The sequence below is a fragment of the Ambystoma mexicanum genome, chromosome 13 (assembly GCF_040938575.1).
Source record: "Ambystoma mexicanum isolate Mex_15411 chromosome 13, UKY_AmexF1_1, whole genome shotgun sequence".
NCBI lineage: Eukaryota > Metazoa > Chordata > Amphibia > Caudata > Ambystomatidae > Ambystoma > Ambystoma mexicanum.
In genome coordinates, this window is record NC_090938.1 from 40,382,208 (window position 1) to 40,404,460 (window position 22,253).

At 48.3% G+C, this 22,253-nt stretch overlaps 1 protein-coding gene across 14 annotated transcripts in view; it reads left to right on the plus strand.

Annotated features, from left to right (window-relative positions):
* Positions 1 to 22,253, plus strand: part of NFASC (neurofascin) — a 687,691-nt gene that overhangs the window by 559,316 nt on the left and 106,122 nt on the right. For 10 of the 14 annotated variants that reach the window (XM_069633119.1, XM_069633127.1, XM_069633124.1 and 7 more), the window contains 2 exons: positions 1,364 to 1,600; positions 19,844 to 19,960. The exons of the other annotated variants lie outside the window; for them this stretch is intronic. In XM_069633119.1, the coding sequence (XP_069489220.1) occupies positions 1,364 to 1,600; positions 19,844 to 19,960 (354 nt within the window). The remainder of the gene's footprint in view (positions 1 to 1,363; positions 1,601 to 19,843; positions 19,961 to 22,253) is intronic. 14 annotated transcript variants of the gene reach the window in all.

Below are 22,253 nucleotides of genomic sequence, written 5' to 3' on the forward strand. Positions count from 1 at the left end.
CAGCCCTAGTAACCATGAGGAATGCAGGGCAGCCCTGCCACCATGAGGAATGCAGGGCAGCCCTAGTAACCATGAGGAATGCAGGGCAGCCCTAGTAACCATGAGGAATGCAGGGCAGCCGTATAACCATGAAGAATGCCAGGCAGCGCTAGTAACCATGAGGAATGCAGGGCAGCCCTAGTAACCTTGAGGAATGCAGGGCAGCTCTAGTAACCATGAGGAATGCAGGTCAGCCCTAGTAACCACGAGGAATGCAGGGCAGCCGTATAACCATGAAGAATGCCAGGCAGCCCTAGCAACCATGAGGAATGCAGGGCAGCCATAGTAACCATGAGGAATGCAGGGCAGCCCTAGCAACCATGAGGAATGCAGGGCAGCCCTAGTAACCATGAGGAATGCAGGGCAGCCCTAGCAACCATGAGGAATGCAGGGCAGCCCTAGCAACCATGAGGAATGCAGGGCAGCCCTAGCAACCATGGGGAATGCAGGGCGGCCCTAGCAACCATCAGGAATGCAGGGCAGCCCTAGCAACCATCAGGAATGCAGGGCGGCCCTAGCAACCATGGGGAATGCAGGGCAGCCCTAGCAACCATGAGGAATGTAGGGCAGCCCTAGCAACCATGGGGAATGCAGGGCAGCCCTGTGGAGGGGATTCTCCTCTCAGCAGCACTGCTTTAGCACAGCAATAAAAGGAGTTAAAATACAGCACAAGTGAGGTGCCGTTAAACTTCACTGCACACTTTGTCCCCTTATAAACAATTAATTTCTTAGACTACAGCACCACTCTTCTAGTTTAATGAAAGTTGAAGAAAACCCCCTTAAACTGTAAAAGTGGCAGTCTATGAAGAAATGCTCGCAATGTCACTGGAGCACATGTTACCCCCACAACGTGTGATTTTAGCAGCTTTTGCTGCTAGAAAGCTCGACCTCTCCCCTCCAATACTTGCACCCACCTCAGAATGATGGTGCTGGAAACTGGAGGGGAGAATGACGCCTTTCCACGCTATATTTAGCACAAGCTCCGAATCAGGCCCTTGGTCTTAGGCAGTGCCTGATTAGTGCTTTGTGTCTGGGGCTCATGATTATCATTGACCCGATGTTGGGGGTAAGAAGCGCTATCAGCAGGTGAAGCCAGGGTTAATACATGCAGCAGACTGATTAGTTTGATCATGCAGGCACTGTGCTCACTTGCAGATGGCTTCTGTACGCTTCATGCATGCTTCAACATGGCATCTGGTCATCGCATGACCATGCATTTCATGCATGTTTCAAGAGGGCATTTGACTATGCTACCTGCATGCGTCTGTTCCATCATGAAGACGAAGCTTTTCTAATAAATCTGACTGTGTTGTTTTCCTCCCAGTTGTGATTTGGTTGCCCACGCCAACTGTTCAACCAGCGACCAGTACCAGTGTGCCCACTACCACCAGTGCGCCCACTACCACCAGTGCTCCCACTACCACCATCGCTCCCACAACCATCGGCGCACCGACTACCACCATCGCTCCCACAACCACCAGCGCACCCACTACCACGCGTGCTCCCATCAGCACCACCACTAGCGGGCCTCTGTCGGCTATCACAGAGATTCACCACTTTGGTACTTGACTTTTCTATTCTTGTCCTGAATCCGCTGCGGTCACCTCTGTCTGTGCGCAGAACACCGGGTGCAGGCCTTTCCGGCTCTTAGCTGATGGTCACCCATGGGTTCTGAAGAGAGAAGGCAGCTTAGACCTTCCACTTTGGTGTTCTCCCCACACCACTTGAATCCCTCCTCCATCAACATGGCAAGCCAGCCAGGCTCCGAGAGGAACTGGTCCATCTGGAAGTTGTGTAGTTTCTTGAAGCTGCGGGTTGAGGGTTGGTTCCATAGGCTGGAGATGCGCTCGCTGAATGTGCGTGTGAGCTGGGGGTGCTGTGGTTTGTCAGATTGTGGCACCCTCCACCTCATGCCAAGTCTTAGCATGCCGTCTCGTTGGTATATGTCCCAGATCCAGAAGGGAGCCCATGAACTAAGATCCAAAAATGAGCAATCTTCCAACAGGCCGCCATGTATCCCCTATACTGTAATGGACCCCAATACTACTACTTCTCCTGGGTCTCTTGCATCATATATAAGGGGGCCCCTGCACTTGGGTGTCACTCAAGGAGTGTCCTAGCACACTTGGAGCCCAGAGTTTAGAGAGGGGTTCTTCTGCCAACTATTCCCCTGGTTAATGAGCTTGAAGCTACTAGCTAGACATTAAAGTCCCTCACCCCCTGGCATACATTTTAGCTCTCCGCATGCACACAGAACACCATTTCTTACTCCCTGAGGGTGAGTTATGGCTCGACAGTGGCAAGTGGCGAGTGCAACTTTCGAAGACGTGTATTATGGAATCATCACACCCCTTATGCATAAAGCCAGGGTGTTCTATGAGGTCCTTTTTGAAGAAGCAAGGTGCAGTCCTTGATTACAGAATACATTTAAACTTTTATCAATTGAATGTTTCTTTCCCATTACTTATCCTTTCCCTGTGCCCAGTGTAGCCCACAGTGCAATGCTGTGTGCAATTTGATATGGTGCACCGAAGAAAGGTATTGTGCCAGTGTAAAAGTAGGTCATCAGTAGACATAGGGCCTCATTACACGGACGGTGGTAAGGGTTAACGGTCACCGTTAATGGTACCGGTGACTGTTAACCCTTACCGCCGTACTACGAGGTCCCTTTGCGGGTTGGAGAATTTAACGCCTGCTTTTTGCAGGCGTTAAAAACCAACCCGAAAAGGGACCAGGGCGCTAATTACGGTACCGCGATTTGCGGTGCCGTAATAAGCACCTTCCCCATTCCCATTATGCCCTATGGGGCAAAAATGGGAATGGGGAAGGGCAATCGGGGAAGGGGGAATTACCGCCCCACCAACCTTGGAATAGGGCGGTAATTCCCCTTTCCACCAAGGTGGTGCCGGTATTTTACCGGCATGGACCAAGGTGCTAATAGCACCTTGGTCCACCGCCGTCCGTGTAATGAGGCCCATTGTCTGGTATTGACTGGCATGCCAAGCTAAGGGACCTGGTATTCAGGAGAAAGCAACCCATTGTGCTCCCCTGCACTGTGCCATTCTCACTAGTACTAAAGTACCATGTCCTGACCTGGCATTCCTGACCATTACTTGTATTCCCCCTCTCTTAGCATTGCTGGCCATTACTTTTATTCCCTATCTCTTGGCATTGCTGGGCATTACTTGTATTTCCCCCTCTCTTAGCATTGCTGACCATTACTTGTATTCCCCCTCTCTTAGCATTGCTGGCCATTACTTGCATTCCCCCTCTCTTAGCATTGCTGGCCATTACTTTTATTCCCTCTCTCTTGGCATTGCTGGGCATTACTTGTATTCCCCGTCTCTTAGCATTGCTGACCATTGCTGACCATTACTTGTATTCCCCCTCTCTTAGCATTACTGGCCATTACTTGTATTCCCCCTCTCTTAGCATTGCTGGCCATTACTTTTATTCCCTCTCTCTTGGCATTGCTGGACATTACTTGTATCCCCCCTCTCTTAGCATTGCTGGCCATTACTTTTATTCCCTCTCTCTTGGCATTGCTGGGCATTACTTGTATTCCCCCTCTCTTAGCATTGCTGGGCATTACTTGTATTCCCCCTCTCTTAGCATTGCTGACCATTACTTGTATTCCCCCTCTCTTAGCATTGCTGGGCATTACTTGTATTCTCCCTCTCTTAGCATTGCTGGCCATTACTTTTATTCCCTCTCTCTTGGCATTGCTGGGCATTACTTGTATTCCCCCTCTCTTAGCATTGCTGGGCATTACTTGTATTCCCCCTCTCTTAGCATTGCTGACCATTACTTGTATTCCCCCTCTCTTAGCATTGCTGGGCATTACTTGTATTCCCCCTCTCTTAGCATTGCTGGCCATTACTTTTATTCCCTCTCTCTTGGCATTGCTGGGCATTACTTGTATTCCCCCTCTCTTAGCATTGCTGGGCATTACTTGTATTCCCCCTCTCTTAGCATTGCTGAGCATTACTTGTATTCCCCCTCTCTTAGCATTGCTGGGCATTAATTGTATTCCCCCTCTCTTAGCATTTCTGGGCATTACTTGTATTCCCTCTCCTGGCTTTGCCGACCATTACTTTTATATTCCCTCTCTCTTAGCATTGCTGGGCATTACTTGTATTCCCCCCCCTCTTAGCATTGCTGGGTATTACTTGTATTCCCCCTCTCTTAGCATTGCTGACCATTACTTGTATTCCCCCTCTCTTAGCATTGCTGGGCATTACTTGTATTCCCCCTCTCTTAGCATTGCTGGGCATTACTTGTATTCCCCCTCTCTTAGCATTGCTGGGCATTACTTGTATTCCCCCTCTCTTAGCATTGCTGACCATTACTTGTATTCCCCCTCTCTTAGCATTGCTGGCCATTACTTGCATTCCCCCTCTCTTAGCATTGCTGGCCATTACTTTTATTCCCTCTCTCTTGGCATTGCTGGGCATTACTTGTATTCCCCGTCTCTTAGCATTGCTGACCATTGCTGACCATTACTTGTATTCCCCCTCTCTTAGCATTACTGGCCATTACTTGTATTCCCCCTCTCTTAGCATTGCTGGCCATTACTTTTATTCCCTCTCTCTTGGCATTGCTGGACATTACTTGTATCCCCCCTCTCTTAGCATTGCTGGCCATTACTTTTATTCCCTCTCTCTTGGCATTGCTGGGCATTACTTGTATTCCCCCTCTCTTAGCATTGCTGGGCATTACTTGTATTCCCCCTCTCTTAGCATTGCTGACCATTACTTGTATTCCCCCTCTCTTAGCATTGCTGGGCATTACTTGTATTCTCCCTCTCTTAGCATTGCTGGCCATTACTTTTATTCCCTCTCTCTTGGCATTGCTGGGCATTACTTGTATTCCCCCTCTCTTAGCATTGCTGGGCATTACTTGTATTCCCCCTCTCTTAGCATTGCTGACCATTACTTGTATTCCCCCTCTCTTAGCATTGCTGGGCATTACTTGTATTCCCCCTCTCTTAGCATTGCTGGCCATTACTTTTATTCCCTCTCTCTTGGCATTGCTGGGCATTACTTGTATTCCCCCTCTCTTAGCATTGCTGGGCATTACTTGTATTCCCCCTCTCTTAGCATTGCTGAGCATTACTTGTATTCCCCCTCTCTTAGCATTGCTGGGCATTAATTGTATTCCCCCTCTCTTAGCATTTCTGGGCATTACTTGTATTCCCTCTCCTGGCTTTGCTGACCATTACTTTTATATTCCCTCTCTCTTAGCATTGCTGGGCATTACTTGTATTCCCCCTCTCTTAGCATTGCTGACCATTACTTGTATTCCCCCTCTCTTAGCATTGCTGGGCATTACTTGTATTCCCCCTCTCTTAGCATTGCTGGGCATTACTTGTATTCCCCCTCTCTTAGCATTGCTGGGCATTACTTGTATTCCCCCTCTCTCTAAGCATTGCTGGGCATTACTTGTATTCCCCCTCTCTTAGCATTGCTGGGCATTACTTGTATTCCCCCTCTCTTAGCATTGCTGGGCATTACTTGTATTCCCCCTCTCTTAGCATTGCAGGACATTACTTGTATTCCCCCTCTCTTAGCATTGCTGGGCATTACTTGTATTCCCCCTCTCTTAGCATTGCTGGGCATTACTTGTATTCCCCCTCTCTTGGCATTGCTGGGCATTACTTGTATTCCCCCTCTCTTAGAATTGCTGGGCATTACTTGTATTCTTCCTCTCTTGGCATTGCTGACCATTACTTTTATTCCCCCTCTCTTAGCATTGCTGGGCATTACTTGTGTTCCCCCTCTCTTAGCATTGCTGGGCATTACTTGTATTCCCCTTCTCTTGGCATTGCTGACCATTACATCTATTCTCCTCTCTTGGCATTGCTGGGCATTACTTGGATTCCCTCTCCTGGCTTTGCTGGGCATTACTTGTATTCCCCCTCTCTTAGCATTGCTGGGCATTACTTGTATTCCCCCTCTCTTGGCATTGCTGGCCATTACTTGTATTCCCTCTCCTGGCTTTGCTGGCCATTACTTGTATTCCCTCTCTCTTGGCATTGCTGACCATTACTTGTATTCCCTCTCCTGGCTTTGCTGGCCATTACTTTTATTCCCCTCTCTTGGCATTGCTGGCCATTACTTGTATTCCCTCTCCTGGCTTTGCTGGCCATTACTTTTATTCCCTCTGTCTTAGCATTGCTGGGCATTACTTGTATTCCCCCTCTCTTAGCATTGCTGGGCATTACTTTTATTCTCCCTCTCTTAGCATTGCTGGGCATTACTTGCATTCCCCCTCTCTTAGCATTGCTGGGCATTACTTTTATTCCCTCTCTCTTAGCATTGCTGGCCATTACTTGTATTCCCTCTCCTGGCTTTGCTGGCCATTACTTTTATTCTCCTCTCTTGGCATTGCTGGCCATTACCTGTATTCCCTCTCCTGGCTTTGCTGGCCATTACTTTTATTCACTCTTTCTTAGCATTGCTGGGCATTACTTGTATTCCCCCTCTCTTATCATTGCTGGGCATTACTTGTATTCCCCCTCTCTTAGCATTGCTGGGCATTACTTGTATTCCCCCTCTCTTAGCATTGCTGGGCATTACTTGTATTCCCCCTCTCTTAGCATTGCTGGGCATTACTTGTATTCCCTCTCCTGACTTTGCTGGCCATTACTTTTATTCCCTCTCTCTTGGCATTGCTGGTCATTACTTGTATCCCCCCTCTCTTAGCATTGCTGGGCATTACTTGTATTCCCCCTCTCTTAGCACAGCTGGGCATTACTTGTATTCCCCCTCTCTTAGCATTGCTGGGCATTACTTGTATTCCCCCTCTCCTAGCATTGCTGGGCATTACTTGTATTCCCCCTCTCTTAGCTTTGCTGGCCATTACTTTTATTCCCTCTCTCTTAGCATTGCTGGGCATTACTTGTATTCCCCCTCTCTTAGCATTGATGGGCATTACTTGTATTCCCTCTCCTGGCTTCTTGTATTCCCTCTCCTGGCTTTGCTGGGCATTACTTATATTCCCCCTCTCTTAGCACTGCTGGGCATTACTTGTATTCCCCCTCTCTTAGCATTGCTGGGCATTACTTGTATTCCCCCTTTCTTAGCATTTCTGGGAATTACTTGTATTCTCCCTCTCTTGGCATTGCTGGGCATTACTTGTGTTCCCCCTCTCTTAGCATTGCTGGGCATTAATTGTATTCCCCCTCTCTTGGCATTGCTGGGCATTACTTGTATTCCCCCTCTCTTGGCATTGCTGGGCATTACTTGTATTCCCCCTCTCTTGACATTGCTGGGCATTACTTGTATTCCCCCTCTCTTAGCATTGCTGGGCATTAATTGTATTCCCCCTCTCTTGGCATTGCTGGGTATTACTTGTATTCCCCCTCTCTTGGCATTGCTGGGCATTACTTGTATTCCCCCTCTCTTGACATTGCTGGGCATTACTTGTATTCCCCCTCTCTTGGCATTGCTGACCATTACTTTTGTTCCCCCTCTCTTAGCATTGCTGGGCATTACTTGTATTCCCTCTCCTGGCTTTGCTGGGCATTACTTGTATTCCCCCTCTCTTAGCATTGGTGGGCATTACTTGTATTCCCCCCCTCTTAGCATTGCTGGGCATTACTTGTATTCCCCTCTCTTGGCATTGCTGACCATTACCTTTATTCCCCTCTCTTGGCATTGCTGGCCATTACTTGCATTCCCTGTCCTGGCTTTGCTGGCCATTACTTTTATTCCTGCTCTCTTGGCATTGCTGACCATTACTTTTATTCCCCCTCTCTTAGCATTGCTGGGCATTACTTGTATTACCCCTCTCTTAGCATTGCTGGGCATTACTTGTATTCCCCCTTTCTTGGCATTGCTGACCATTACTTTTACTCCCCTCTCTTGGCATTGCTGGCCATTACTTGTATTCCCACTCCTGGCTTTGCTGGCCATTACTTTTATTCCTGCTCTCTTGGCATTGCTGACCATTACTTTTATTCCCCCTCTCTTAGCATTGCTGGGCATTACTTGTATTACCCCTCTCTTAGCATTGCTGGGCATTACTTGTATTCCCCCTTTCTTGGCATTGCTGACCATTACTTTTACTCCCCTCTCTTGGCATTGCTGACCATTACTTTTATTCCCCCTCTCTTAGCATTGTTGGGCATTACTTGTATTCCCTCTCTCTTAGCATTGCTGGGCATTACTTGTATTCCCCCTCTCTTAGCATTGCTGGGCATTACTTGTATTCCCTCTCCTGGCTCTGCTGGCCATTACTTGTATTCCCTCTCTCTTGGCATTGCTGGGCATTACTTGTATTCCCCCTCTCTTAGCATTGCTGGGCATTACTTGTATTCCCCCCTCTCTTAGCATTGCTGGGCATTACTTGTATTCCCCCTCTCTTAGCATTGCTGGGCATTACTTGTATTCCCTCTCCTGGCTTTGCTGGCCATTACTTTTATTCCCTCTCTCTTAGCATTGCTGGGCATTACTTGTATTCCCCCTCTCTTAGCATTGCTGGGCATTACTTGTATTCCCCCTCTCTTAGCATTGCTGGGCATTACTTGTATTCCCCCTCTCTTAGCATTGCTGGGCATTACTTGTATTCCCTCTCCTGGCTTTGCTGGCCATTACTTTTATTCCCTCTCTCTTAGCATTGCTGGGCATTACTTGTATTCCCCCTCTCTTAGCATTGCTGGGCATTACTTGTATTCCCCCCCTCTTAGCATTGCTGGGCATTACTTGTATTCCCCCTCTCTTAGCATTGCTGGGCATTACTTGTATTCCCCCTCTCCTAGCATTGCTGGGCATTACTTGTATTCCCCCTCTCTTAGCTTTGCTGGCCATTACTTTTATTCCCTCTCTCTTAGCATTGCTGGGCATTACTTGTATTCTCCCTCTCTTAGCATTGCTGGGCATTACTTGTATTCCCCCTCTCTTAGCATTGCTGGGCATTACTTGTATTCCCTCTCCTGGCTTTGCTGGCCATTACTTTTATTCCCTCTCTCTTAGCATTGCTGGGCATTACTTGTATTCCCCCTCTCTTAGCATTGCTGGGCATTACTTGTATTCCCCCCCTCTTAGCATTGCTGGGCATTACTTGTATTCCCCCTCTCTTAGCATTGCTGGGCATTACTTGTATTCCCCCTCTCCTAGCATTGCTGGGCATTACTTGTATTCCCCCTCTCTTAGCTTTGCTGGCCATTACTTTTATTCCCTCTCTCTTAGCATTGCTGGGCATTACTTGTATTCTCCCTCTCTTAGCATTGCTGGGCATTACTTGTATTACCTCTCCTGGCTTCTTGTATTCCCTCTCCTGTCTTTGCTGGGCATTACTTATATTCCCCCTCTCTTAGCACTGCTGGGCATTACTTGTATTCCCCCTCTCTTAGCATTGCTGGGCATTACTTGTATTCCCCCTCTTAGCATTGCTGGGCATTACTTGTATTCTCCCTCTCTTAGCATTGCTGGCCATTACTTGTATTCCCTCTCCTGGCTTTGCTGGCCATTACTTGTATTCCCTCTCTCTTAGCATTGTCGGCATTACTTGTATTCCCCCTTTCTTAGCATTTCTGGGAATTACTTGTATTCCCCCTCTCTTGGCATTGCTGGGCATTATTTGTATTCCCCCTCTCTTAGCATTGCTGGGCATTAATTGTATTCCCCCTCTCTTGGCATTGCTGGGCATTACTTGTATTCCCCCTCTCTTGGCATTGCTGGGCATTACTTGTATTCCCCCTCTCTTGACATTGTTGGGCATTACTTGTATTCCCCCTCTCTTGGCATTGCTGGCCATTACTTGTATTCCCCTCTCTTGGCATTGCTGGCCATTACTTGCATTCCATCTCCTGGCTTTGCTGGCCATTACTTTTATTCCCGCTCTCTTGGCATTGCTGACCATTACTTTTATTCCCCCTCTCTTAGCATTGCTGGGCATTACTTGTATTACCCCTCTCTTAGCATTGCTGGGTATTACTTGCATTCCCCCTTTCTTGGCATTGCTGACCATTACTTTTACTCCCCTCTCTTGGCATTGCTGGCCATTACTTGTATTCCCACTCCTGGCTTTGCAGGCCATTACCTTTATTCCCTCTCTCTCGGCATTGCTGACCATTACTTTTATTCCCCCTCTCTTAGCATTGTTGGGAATTACTTGTATTCCCTCTCTCTTAGCATTGCTGGGCATTACTTGTATTCCCCCTCTCTTAGCATTGCTGGGCATTACTTGTATTCCCTCTCCTGGCTTTGCTCTCCATTACTTGTATTCCCTCTCTCTTGGCATTGCTGGGCATTACTTGTATTACCCCTCTCTTAGCATTGCTGGGCATTACTTGTATTCCCCCTCTCCTAGCATTGCTGGGCATTACTTGTATTCCCCCTCTCTTAGCATTGCTGGGCATTACTTGTATTCCCCCTCTCTTAGCATTGCTGGGCATTACTTGTATTCCCCCTCTCTTAGCATTGCTGGGCATTACTTGTATTCCCTCTCCTGGCTTTGCTGGCCATTACTTTTATTCCCTCTCTCTTGGCATTGCTGGTCATTACTTGTATTCCCCCTCTCTTAGCATTGCTGGGCATTACTTGTATTCCCCCTCTCTTAGCACTGCTGGGCATTACTTGTATTCCCCCTCTCTTAGCATTGCTGGGCATTACTTGTATTCCCCCTCTCCTAGCATTGCTGGGCATTACTTGTATTCCCCCTCTCTTAGCATTGCTGGGCATTACTTGTATTCCCCCTCTCTTAGCATTGCTGGGCATTACTTGTATGCCCTCTCCTGGCTTTGCTGGCCATTACTTTTATTCCCTCTCTCTTAGCATTGCTGGGCATTACTTGTATTCCCCCTCTCTTAGCATTGCTGGGCATTACTTGTATTCCCCCCCTCTTAGCATTGCTGGGCATTACTTGTATTCCCCCTCTCTTAGCATTGCTGGGCATTACTTGTATTCCCTCTCCTGGCTTTGCTGGCCATTACTTTTATTCCCTCTCTCTTAGCATTGCTGGGCATTACTTGTATTCCCCCTCTCTTAGCATTGCTGGGCATTACTTGTATTCCCCCTCTCTTAGCATTGATGGGCATTACTTGCATTCCCCCCTCTCTTAGCATTGCTGGGCATTACTTGTATTCCTTCTCCTGGCTTTGCTGGCCATTACTTTTATTCCCTCTATCTTTGCATTGCTGGGCATTACTTGTATTCCCCCTTTCTTAGCATTGGTGGGCATTACTTGTATTCCCCCTCTCTTGGCATTGCTGGGCATTACTTGTATTCCCCCTCTCTTAGCATTGCTGGGCATTACTTGTATGCCCTCTCCTGGCTTTGCTGGCCATTACTTTTATTCCCTCTCTCTTAGCATTGCTGGGCATTACTTGTATTCCCCCTCTCTTAGCATTGCTGGGCATTACTTGTATTCCCCCTCTCTTAGCATTGCTGGGCATTACTTGTATGCCCTCTCCTGGCTTTGCTGGCCATTACTTTTATTCCCTCTCTCTTAGCATTGCTGGGCATTACTTGTATTCCCCCTCTCTTAGCATTGCTGGGCATTACTTGTATTCCCCCCCTCTTAGCATTGCTGGGCATTACTTGTATTCCCCCTCTCTTAGCATTGCTGGGCATTACTTGTATTCCCTCTCCTGGCTTTGCTGGCCATTACCTTTATACCCTCTCTCTTGGGATTGCTGACCATTACTTTTATTCACCCTCTCTTAGCATTGCTGGGCATTACTTGTATTCCCCCTCTCTTAGCATTGATGGGCATTACTTGCATTCCCCCCTCTCTTAGCATTGCTGGGCATTACTTGTATTCCTTCTCCTGGCTTTGCTGGCCATTACTTTTATTCCCTCTATCTTTGCATTGCTGGGCATTACTTGTATTCCCCCTTTCTTAGCATTGGTGGGCATTACTTGTATTCCCCCTCTCTTGGCATTGCTGGGCATTACTTGTATTCCCCCTCTCTTAGCATTGCTGGGCATTAATTGTATTCCCCCTCTCTTGGCATTGCTGGGCATTACTTGTATTCCCCCTCTCTTAGCATTGCTGGGCATTACTTGTATTCCCTCTCCTAGCTTTGCTGGCCATTACTTGTATTCGCTCTCTCTTGGCATTGCTGGGCATTACTTGTATTCCCCCTCTCTTGGCATTGCTGGGCATTACTTGCATTCCCCCTCTCTTAGCATTGCTGGGCATTACTTGTATTCCTTCTCCTGGCTTTGCTGGCCATTACTTTTATTCCCTCTCTCTTAGCATTGCTGGGCATTACTTGTATTCCCCCTCTCTTAGCATTGCTGGGCATTACTTGTATTCCCTCTCCTGGCTTTGCCGGCCATTACTTTTATTCCCTCTCTCTTGGCATTGCTGGGCATTACTTGTATTCCCCCTCTCTTAGCATTGCTGGGCATTACTTGTATTCCCCCTCTCTTAGCATTGCTGGGCATTACTTGTATTCCCTCTCCTGGCGTTGCTGGCCATTACTTTTATTTCCTCTCTTGGCCTTGCTGGCAATTATTTGTATTCCCTCTCTTGGCCTTGCTGGCCATTACTTTTATTCGCCCTCTCTTGGCATTCCTGGCCATTACTTTTATTCCCTCTCTTGGCCTTGCCGGCGATTACTTTTATTTCCTCTCTTGGCCTTGCTGGCAATTATTTGTATTCCCTCTCTTGGCCTTGCTCGCCATTACTTTTATTTCCTCTCTTGGCCTTGCTGGCCATTACTTTTATTCCCTCTCTTGACCTTGCTGGCCATTACTTTTATTTCCTCTCTTGGCCTTTTGGCCTTGCCGGCAATTATTTGTATTCCCTCTCTTGGCCTTGCTGGCCATTACTTTTATTCCCTCTCTCTTAGCATTGCTGGGCATTACTTGTATTCCCCCTCTCTTAGCATTGCTGGGCATTACTTGTATTCCCCCTCTCTTAGCATTGCTGGGCATTACTTGTATTCCCTCTCCTGGCTTTGCTGGCCATTACCTTTATACCCTCTCTCTTGGGATTGCTGACCATTACTTTTATTCACCCTCTCTTAGCATTGCTGGGCATTACTTGTATTCCCCCTCTCTTAGCATTGATGGGCATTACTTGCATTCCCCCCTCTCTTAGCATTGCTGGGCATTACTTGTATTCCTTCTCCTGGCTTTGCTGGCCATTACTTTTATTCCCTCTATCTTTGCATTGCTGGGCATTACTTGTATTCCCCCTTTCTTAGCATTGGTGGGCATTACTTGTATTCCCCCTCTCTTGGCATTGCTGGGCATTACTTGTATTCCCCCTCTCTTAGCATTGCTGGGCATTAATTGTATTCCCCCTCTCTTGGCATTGCTGGGCATTACTTGTATTCCCCCTCTCTTAGCATTGCTGGGCATTACTTGTATTCCCTCTCCTAGCTTTGCTGGCCATTACTTGTATTCGCTCTCTCTTGGCATTGCTGGGCATTACTTGTATTCCCCCTCTCTTGGCATTGCTGGGCATTACTTGCATTCCCCCTCTCTTAGCATTGCTGGGCATTACTTGTATTGCTTCTCCTGGCTTTGCTGGCCATTACTTTTATTCCCTCTCTCTTAGCATTGCTGGGCATTACTTGTATTCCCCCTCTCTTAGCATTGCTGGGCATTACTTGTATTCCCTCTCCTGGCTTTGCCGGCCATTACTTTTATTCCCTCTCTCTTGGCATTGCTGGGCATTACTTGTATTCCCCCTCTCTTAGCATTGCTGGGCATTACTTGTATTCCCCCTCTCTTAGCATTGCTGGGCATTACTTGTATTCCCTCTCCTGGCGTTGCTGGCCATTACTTTTATTTCCTCTCTTGGCCTTGCTGGCAATTATTTGTATTCCCTCTCTTGGCCTTGCTCGCCATTACTTTTATTCGCCCTCTCTTGGCATTCCTGGCCATTACTTTTATTCCCTCTCTTGGCCTTGCCGGCGATTACTTTTATTTCCTCTCTTGGCCTTGCTGGCAATTATTTGTATTCCCTCTCTTGGCCTTGCTCGCCATTACTTTTATTTCCTCTCTTGGCCTTGCTGGCCATTACTTTTATTCCCTCTCTTGACCTTGCTGGCCATTACTTTTATTTCCTCTCTTGGCCTTTTGGCCTTGCCGGCAATTATTTGTATTCCCTCTCTTGGCCTTGCTGGGCATTACTTTTATTTCCTCTCTTGGCCTTGCTGGCAATTATTTGTATTCCCTCTCTTGGCCTTGCTGGCCATTACTTGTATTCACCCTCTCTTAGCATTGCTGGGCATTACTTGTATTCCCTCTCCTGGCTTTGCTGGCCATTACTTTTATTCACTCTCTCTTGGCATTGCTGGGCATTACTTGTATTCCCCCTCTCTTAGCATTGCTGGGCATTACTTGTATTCCCCCTCTCTTAGCATTGCTGGGCATTACTTGTATTCCCTCTCCTGGCATTGCTGGCCATTACTTTTATTCCCTCTCTCTTAGCATTGCTGGGCATTACTTGTTTTCCCCCTCTCTTAGCATTGCTGGGCATTACTTGTATTCCCTCTCCTGGCTTCTTGTATTCCCTCTCCTGGCTTTGCTGGGCATTACTTGTATTCCCCCTCTCTTAGCATTGCTGAGCATTACTTGTATTCCCCCTCTCTTAGCATTGCTGGGCATTACTTGTATTCTCCCTCTCTTAGCATTGCTGGGCATTACTTGTATTCCCCCTCTCTTAGCATTGCTGGACATTACTTGTATCCCCCCTCTCTTAGCATTGCTGACCATTACTTGTATTCCCCCTCTCTTAGCATTGCTTGTATTCCCCCTCTCTCTAAGCATTGCTGACCATTACTTGTATTTCCCCTCTCGTAGCATTGCTGGGCATTACTTGTATTCCCCCTCTCTTAGCATTGCAGGACATAACTTGTATTCCCCCTCTCTTAGCATTGCTGGGCATTACTTGTATTCCCCCTCTCTTAGCATTGCTAGGCATTACTTGTATTCCCCCTCTCTTAGCATTGCTGACCATTACTTGTATTCCCTCTCCTGGCATTGCTGGCCATTACTTGTATTCCCTCTCTCTTGGCTTTGCTGGCCATTATTTGTATTCCCTCTCTCTTGGCATTGCTGACCATTACTTGTATTCCCCCTCTCTTAGCATTGCTGGGCATTACTTGAATTCCCTCTCTCTTAGCATTGCTGGCTATTACTTGTATTCCCCCTCTCTTAGCATTGCTGGGCATTACTTGTATTCCCCCTCTCTTAGCATTGCTGGGCATTACTTGTATTCCCTCTCCTGGCTTTGCTGGCCATGACCTTTATGCACCCTCTCTTGGCATTGTTGACCATTGCTTTTATTCCCTCTCTTGGGCTTGCTGGGCGTTACTGTTATTCCCCCTCGCTTGGCTTTGCTGGGCATTACTTGTATTCCCCCTCTCTTGGCTTTGCTCGCCATTACTTTTATTCGCCCTCTCTTGGCATTCCTGGCCATTACTTTTATTCACCCTCTCTTGGCATTGCTGACCAATACTTTTATTCCCCCTCCCTTGGCATTGCTGGGCATTACTTGTATTCCCCCTCTCTTGGCATTGCTGACCAATACTTTTATTCCCCCTCTCTTAGCTTTGCTGGCCATTACTTTTATTCACCCTCTCTTGGCATTGCTGACCATTACTTTTATTCCCTCTCTTGGCATTGCTGGCCATTACTTTTATTTCCTCTCTTGGCCTTGCTGGCAATTATTTGTATTCCCTCTCTTGGCCTCGCTCGCCATTACTTTTATTCGCCCTCTCTTGGCATTCTTGGCCATTACTTTTATTCCCTCTCTTGGCCTTGCCGGCCATTACTTTTATTTCCTCTCTTGGCCTTGCTGGCAATTATTTGTATTCCCTCTCTTGGCCTTGCTCGCCATTACTTTTATTTCCTCTCTTGGCCTTGCTGGCCATTACTTTTATTCCCTCTCTTGACCTTGCTGGCCATTACTTTTATTTCCTCTCTTGGCCTTTTGGCCTTGCCGGCAATTATTTGTATTCCCTCTCTTGGCCTTGCTGGGCATTAATTTTATTTTCTCTCTTGGCCTTGCTGGCAATTATTTGTATTCCCTCTCTTGGCCTTGCTGGCCATTACTTGTATTCACCCTCTCTTGGAATTCCGACCATTACTTTTATTCCCCCTCTCTTGGCATTGCTGACCATTACTTTTATTCTCCCTCTCCTGGCTTTGCTAGCCATAACTTTTATTCCCCCCTCTCTTGGCATTGCTGACCATTACTTGTATTACCCCTCTTTTGGAAATGGTGACCATGACCTTTAATCCACCTCTTGGCATCGTTGACAATTTACTTGTATTCCCCCTACTTTGCATTGCTGACCATTACCATGTTGCTATGTCCCCTCCCACTGCCCCCCATCATGGCTGGTTCTTACTTGTATCCCTTCCCCTCTCATGCCATTGTTGAGCCTTTTGGTTGCCCCTCTCTTTGCATTGCTGCCAAGAGTGGACTTTCTTGGTTGGCATTGCTAGTGCTTTTTTTGGCCCATCCCGTGGCATTGCTGATCCTTGTTTTGCCCCTCTCGTGGCATTGCTGGTCCTTTTTTTGCCCTCTCGTGAGATTGCTGATCCTTGCTTTGCCTCTCTTGTGGCATTGCTGGTCCTTGATTTGGCCCTCTCGTAGAATTGCTGATAAGGATCAGCAATGCCAAGCGTTGACTTTCTCGGTTGGCATTGCTGTTCCTTTTTTGCCCCTTTCTTGGCATTGCTGAGAATCAGCAATGCCAGGAGTGTACTTTCTCGGTTGGCATTGCTGGTCCGTGTTTGCCCCTTTCTTGGCATTGCTGTGGATCAGCAATGCCAAGAGTGAACTTTCTCGATTGGCATTGCTGGTCCTTTTTTTGGACCCTCTTGTGAGATTGCTGATCCCTTTTTGCCCCTCTTGTGGCATTGCTGGTCCTTGATTTGGCCCTCTCGTAGAATTGCTGATAAGGATCAGCAATGCCAAGCGTTGACTTTCTCGGTTGGCATTGATGGTCCTTTTTTGCCCCCCACGTGGCATTGCTGGTCCTCTCGTGGCATTGCTGATCCTTTTTTTGCCCCTCCTGTGGCATTGCTGGTCCTTTTTTGCCCCTCTCGTGGCATTGCTGGTCCTTTTTTTGCCCCTCTCGTGGCATTGCTGATCCTTGTTTTGCCCCTCTCGAGGCATTGCTGATCCTTTTTCTGCCCCTCTCATGACATTGCTGGTCCTTGTTTTGACCCTCTCGTGGCATTGCTGCTCCTTGTTTTGCTTATCCCTGTTTTGCCCCTCCCGTGGCATTGCTGGTCCATGTTTTGCCCCTCTCGTGGCATTGCTGATCCTTGTTTTGCCCCCCTCGTGGCATTGCTGATCTTTGTTTTGCCCCTCTCTTGGCATTGCTGATCTTTGTTTTGCCCCTCCTGTGGCATTGCTGGTCCTTGCTTTGCCCCTCTCGTGGCATTGCTGATCCTTGTTTTGCCCCTCTCGTGGCATTGCTGATCCTTTTTCTGCCCCTCTCGTGGCATTGCTGGTCCTTGTTTTGCTGATCCTTGTTTTGCCCCTCCCGTGGTATTGCTGGTGCTTGTTTTGCCCCTCTCGTGGCATTGCTGATCCTTGTTTTGCCCCTCTCGTAGCATTGCTCGTCCTTGTTTTGCTGATCCTTGTTTTGCCCCTCTCGTGGCATTGCTGGTCTTTGTTTTGCCCCTCTCGTAGCATTGCTGGTCCTTGTTTTGCCCCTCTCGTGGCATTGCTGATCCTTGTTTTGCCCCTCTCGTGGCATTGCTGATCCTTTTTCTGCCCCTCTCGTGGCATTGCTGATCCTTGTTTTGCCCCTCTCGTGGCATTGCTGATCCTTCTTTTGCCCCTCTCGTGGCATTGCTGATCCTTTTTCTGCCCCTCTCGTGGCATTGCTGGTCCTTCTTTTGCCCCTCTCGTGGCATTGCTGATCCTTTTTCTGCCCCTCTCGTGGCATTGCTGGTCCTTGTTTTGCCCCTCTCGTGGCATTGCTGATCCTTTTGCCCCTCTCGTGGCATTGCTGATCCTTTTTCTGCCCCTCTCGTGGCATTGCTGGTCCTTGTTTTGCCCCTCTCGTAGCATTGCTGGTCCTTGTTTTGCCCCTCTCGTGGCATTGCTGATCCTTGTTTTGCCCCTCTCGTGGCATTGCTGATCCTTTTTCTGCCCCTCTCGTGGCATTGCTGATCCTTGTTTTGCCCCTCTCGTGGCATTGCTGATCCTTGTTTTGCCCCTCTCGTGGCATTGCTGATCCTTTTTCTGCCCCTCTCGTGGCATTGCTGGTCCTTCTTTTGCCCCTCTCGTGGCATTGCTGATCCTTTTTCTGCCCCTCTCGTGGCATTGCTGGTCCTTGTTTTGCCCCTCTCGTGGCATTGCTGATCCTTTTGCCCCTCTCGTGGCATTGCTGATCCTTTTTCTGCCCCTCTCGTGGCATTGCTGGTCCTTGTTTTGCCCCTCTCGTGGCATTGCTGATCCTTTTGTCTGGTTCTTTTATTTGCCCCTCTTTTGGCATTCCTGAATTTTCCTTTGATCTTTGCCTCTCCTGGTGGTGCATTTAAGTCACTCTTTCTTCTTTGTCTAATGTTAGCTCGGTTTCCTATGCAGATGCGATTGAGAGGGAATGAAACCTTGCCTCTTTTTGTAGTCTGGTCGCCCCATCCAAATGTAAAAGTCTACACGTCTGTATTTATGTCTTAACTTTATTTATTGTGATATGATTTATAATGGAAACCTTTCACACATTACACCAATAAATACATCGTACAATAAAACGTAGTCAGACTTCTGAATTCACCCAAAAAGGTAAAACATGATGTTTCACCCAAAGATGTTATACAATTTAAAAACAAATCTAGTTAGCGCAATTACCAGGGCAACTTGCGCAGCTGTCATAATTCTGTCCCATAGATGGTCAGAATAAATGAAGAAAGGTGGTTGTAAAACATTTTTCAAACATCTAATTCTTAAGTCCAATGTCTCGTCACAATGAAAGGTTTGGTCGTTGGAAGTCTCTGTGCCCTGGCAACTTCCAGAGATGATAATTGCATGCTTCTTAACTCCGATCGTCAATCAACCAGTTCCATTTCTTGGCGCTGTCTCCAGCCTATACATACGGCCTGTATTGCCTGTATTGTATATGAATGGTTGGAAATGAGGAACAAGAGCCAAGCCATCCATTGGCTGCTTTTCAATTCTGCAGCAATGGGTGAGTGTTGGCTTTGTGGTGGAGCTGCAGCACTGCTCCTGTGAACTGAGAAGCCAACAGAGTACATGCTTTAACTTGCTCCAAGTGTGCATTCAAAAGGTTCCACTTAAAAGTTCACTTCCTAGAACTTGTAAAATGACTACTTTTTGACTTAACTCTTTAAGAGCTGCATGGCCGACGAATTGGGGTAGAATCGAATAGAATAATGGCATCGATGGTTCTAAGTGTCTACTTCTTTGGGGTGGGTTCCCCTGGAAAAAGAAGAAAGTTGGCCCCCAGAAAAGGCGTTGCTGCCCTGCATGGGACCCGCGCTCTAGGCGGGGCAGAATGCCTCCAGGGAAAGCGCTTGAGAATATTGATTATTTAAGTAAGATGAAATCGCATGCATTACCCACAGCAGTCAAAGCGTATTCTTTTTTTTACTGTGTGCCCAATCAGCAATGGAACTGGTTTCTGTGTCCACGGTGGGTGTGAAGTGAAAGGAAGTTGTGTAGGCATTATTGTGTGTAAGGTTTTGCTGCATTTTCTAGGTTGCACTGCTGTGGTCCTCTGGTGGCATAGGTGCGTGGTTGACTGTACGGTCAGGCGGGCCTTTACCACCACAGCTTGAGCAGCCGGCATAGCAGGTGTGTTTGCTTGCACCCGGTGGCCCGTGCCCACGACTAACCCTTCTTCTAACCTGTCCAGCCAGCTTTGGCCGCTCGCTCTGGAACGTCACCGCCATGCACAACGGGAACTGGGCAAACGTCACGTGGATGCACAATTTCGAGCCCGGGACGGAGTTTGTGGTTGAGTATACCAACAGTAAGCATCAGGCGTGCACGGCATGGTGGGCAGCCTGGGCATGAGGGAGGGATTGTGCCAACTCTGAAGCCAGCGTCCTTCCTGCCCCTATTGACTGCAAGGCTCTCCAATTGATTGTGAGAGTATGGCCTTCCTCCTTCTGGTCACCACTGTAGTACTACACTGCAGTCGGTGATTGACGGGAGCATAGACATGCACACACACCACCCTCAGCGTGTTGGTAACCTCTTGCTTCTTCTTGCAGTTCATGCATTCTCTGCGTATAGCACTGATTCTCTGACACTGAGCATAGAACATTAGTCAAGTGTTGTCATAACTCAGCTGTCTAAGTTAATTCTTTTTGCAGCTTGAAAGTCCTAATCCACATTTAGTGTAATTTCTGAACAATCACCTTTATACTGTAACCAAATATTCACTGCACCCTCAAGCAAGAGAGAGTTGTTAACTTGTATCTGTACGGGGCCATATCTGTGTTGTTGGCCACTGCGTTGCGCTCCCCTCCTTGGGCAAGGGCAGTAGCTGTAATTGAGGCCACTGCGTTGCGCTGCCCTCCTTGGACAAGGGCAGTAGCTGTAATTGAGGCCACTGCGTTGCGCTCCCCTCCTTGGTCAAGGGGAGTAGCTGTAATTGAGGCCACTGTGTTGCGCTCCCCTCCTTGGGCAAGGGGAGTAGCTGTAATTGAGGCCACTGTGTTGAGCTCCCCTCCTTGGGCAAGGGGAGCAGCTGTAATTGAGCCCACTGTGTTGAGCTCCCCTCCTTGGGCAAAGGGAGCAGCTGTAATTGAGGCCACTGTGTTGAGCTCCCCTCCTTGGGCAAGGGAGCAGCTGTAATTGAGGCCACTGCGTTGCGCTCCCCTCCTTGGGCAAGGGGAGCAGCTGTAATTGAGACCACTGTGTTGAGCTCCCCTTCTTGGGCAAGGGGAGTAGCTGTAATTGAGCCCACTGTGTTGAGCTCCCCTCCTTGGACAAGGGGAGCAGCTGTAATTGAGGCCACTGTGTTGAGCTCCCCTCCTTGGGCAAGGGAGCAGCTGTAATTGAGGCCACTGTGTTGTGCTCCCCTCCTTGGGCAAGGGGAGCAGCTGTAATTGAGGCCACTGTGTAATTGAGGCCACTGTGTTGAGCTCCCCTTCTTGGGCAAGGGGAGTAGCTGTAATTGAGCCAACTGTGTTGAGCTCCCCTCCTTGGGCAAGGGGAGCAGCTGTAATTGAGGCCACCGTGTTGAGCTCCCCTCCTTGGGCAAGGGCAGTAGCTGTTATTGAGGCCACTGTGTTGAGCTCCCCTCCTTGGGCAAGGGTAGCAGTTGTTATTGAGACCACTGTGTTGAGCTCCCCTTCTTGGGCGAGGGGAGTAGCTGTAATTGAGGCTACTGTGCTGAGCTCCCCTCCTTGGGCAAGGGGAGCAGCTGTAATGGAGGCCACTGTGTTGAGATCCTTTCTTGGGCAAGGGGAGTAGCTGTAATCGAGGCCACTGTGTTGAGCTCCCCTCCTTGGGCAAGGGGAGCAGCTGTAATTGAGCCCACTGTGTTGAGCTCCCCTCCTTGGGCAAGGGGAGCAGCTGTAATTGAGGCCACTGTGTTGAGCTCCCCTCCTTGGGCAAGGGGAGCAGCTGGAATGGAGACCACTGTGTTGCGCTCCCCTCCTTGGGCAAGGGGAGTAGCTGTAATGGAGGCCACTGTGTTGAGCTCCCCTCCTTGGGCAAGGGGAGCAGCTGTAATTGAGGCCCATGAAGTGCAAGGGCCAAATTCCTGTGGCGGCTGCATGTGGTAACGGTAGTCGAAGGCCTGGTGCATATTGCTTGGAATTGTGCTGCTGGTTCTCGAATCAAGGAATCTGTTGCAGGCTACAACACTCTTGTATGTGGCATCTACACTCCTGTGTAGGTTACTACTCTTGTATATGTTGGCTCCTGCTTGCTTGTGTATGGTTAGCTGCAGCATTCTTTGTATTGGCTGCTGCACTCCTTGTGCTATCTGCTGTATTGCTGTGTAGGTTGGCTTCTGCTCTCTTATGCAGGGTTGGTTGCAGCATTCTCTGTGTTGGATGCTGCACCTCCTGTGGTGTCATCTGCTGCACTCTTTTGTATGTTGGCCCCTGCTCTCTTGTGTAGGGTTAGCTGCTGCATTCAACATGGCTGAACTCTTTAAAATCTGCATGGAACTAGCCAGCCCTTCCACCACAGTGTCCCCCCGAGGCCCTCTGCAATGCCCTGGCCCACACTTCACTGCAAAAACTCCTGAGCACCCTCTCTTCCCACCCCCCCAAACACCCTCCTGCCACCTATGGCGTCCCAGCCCT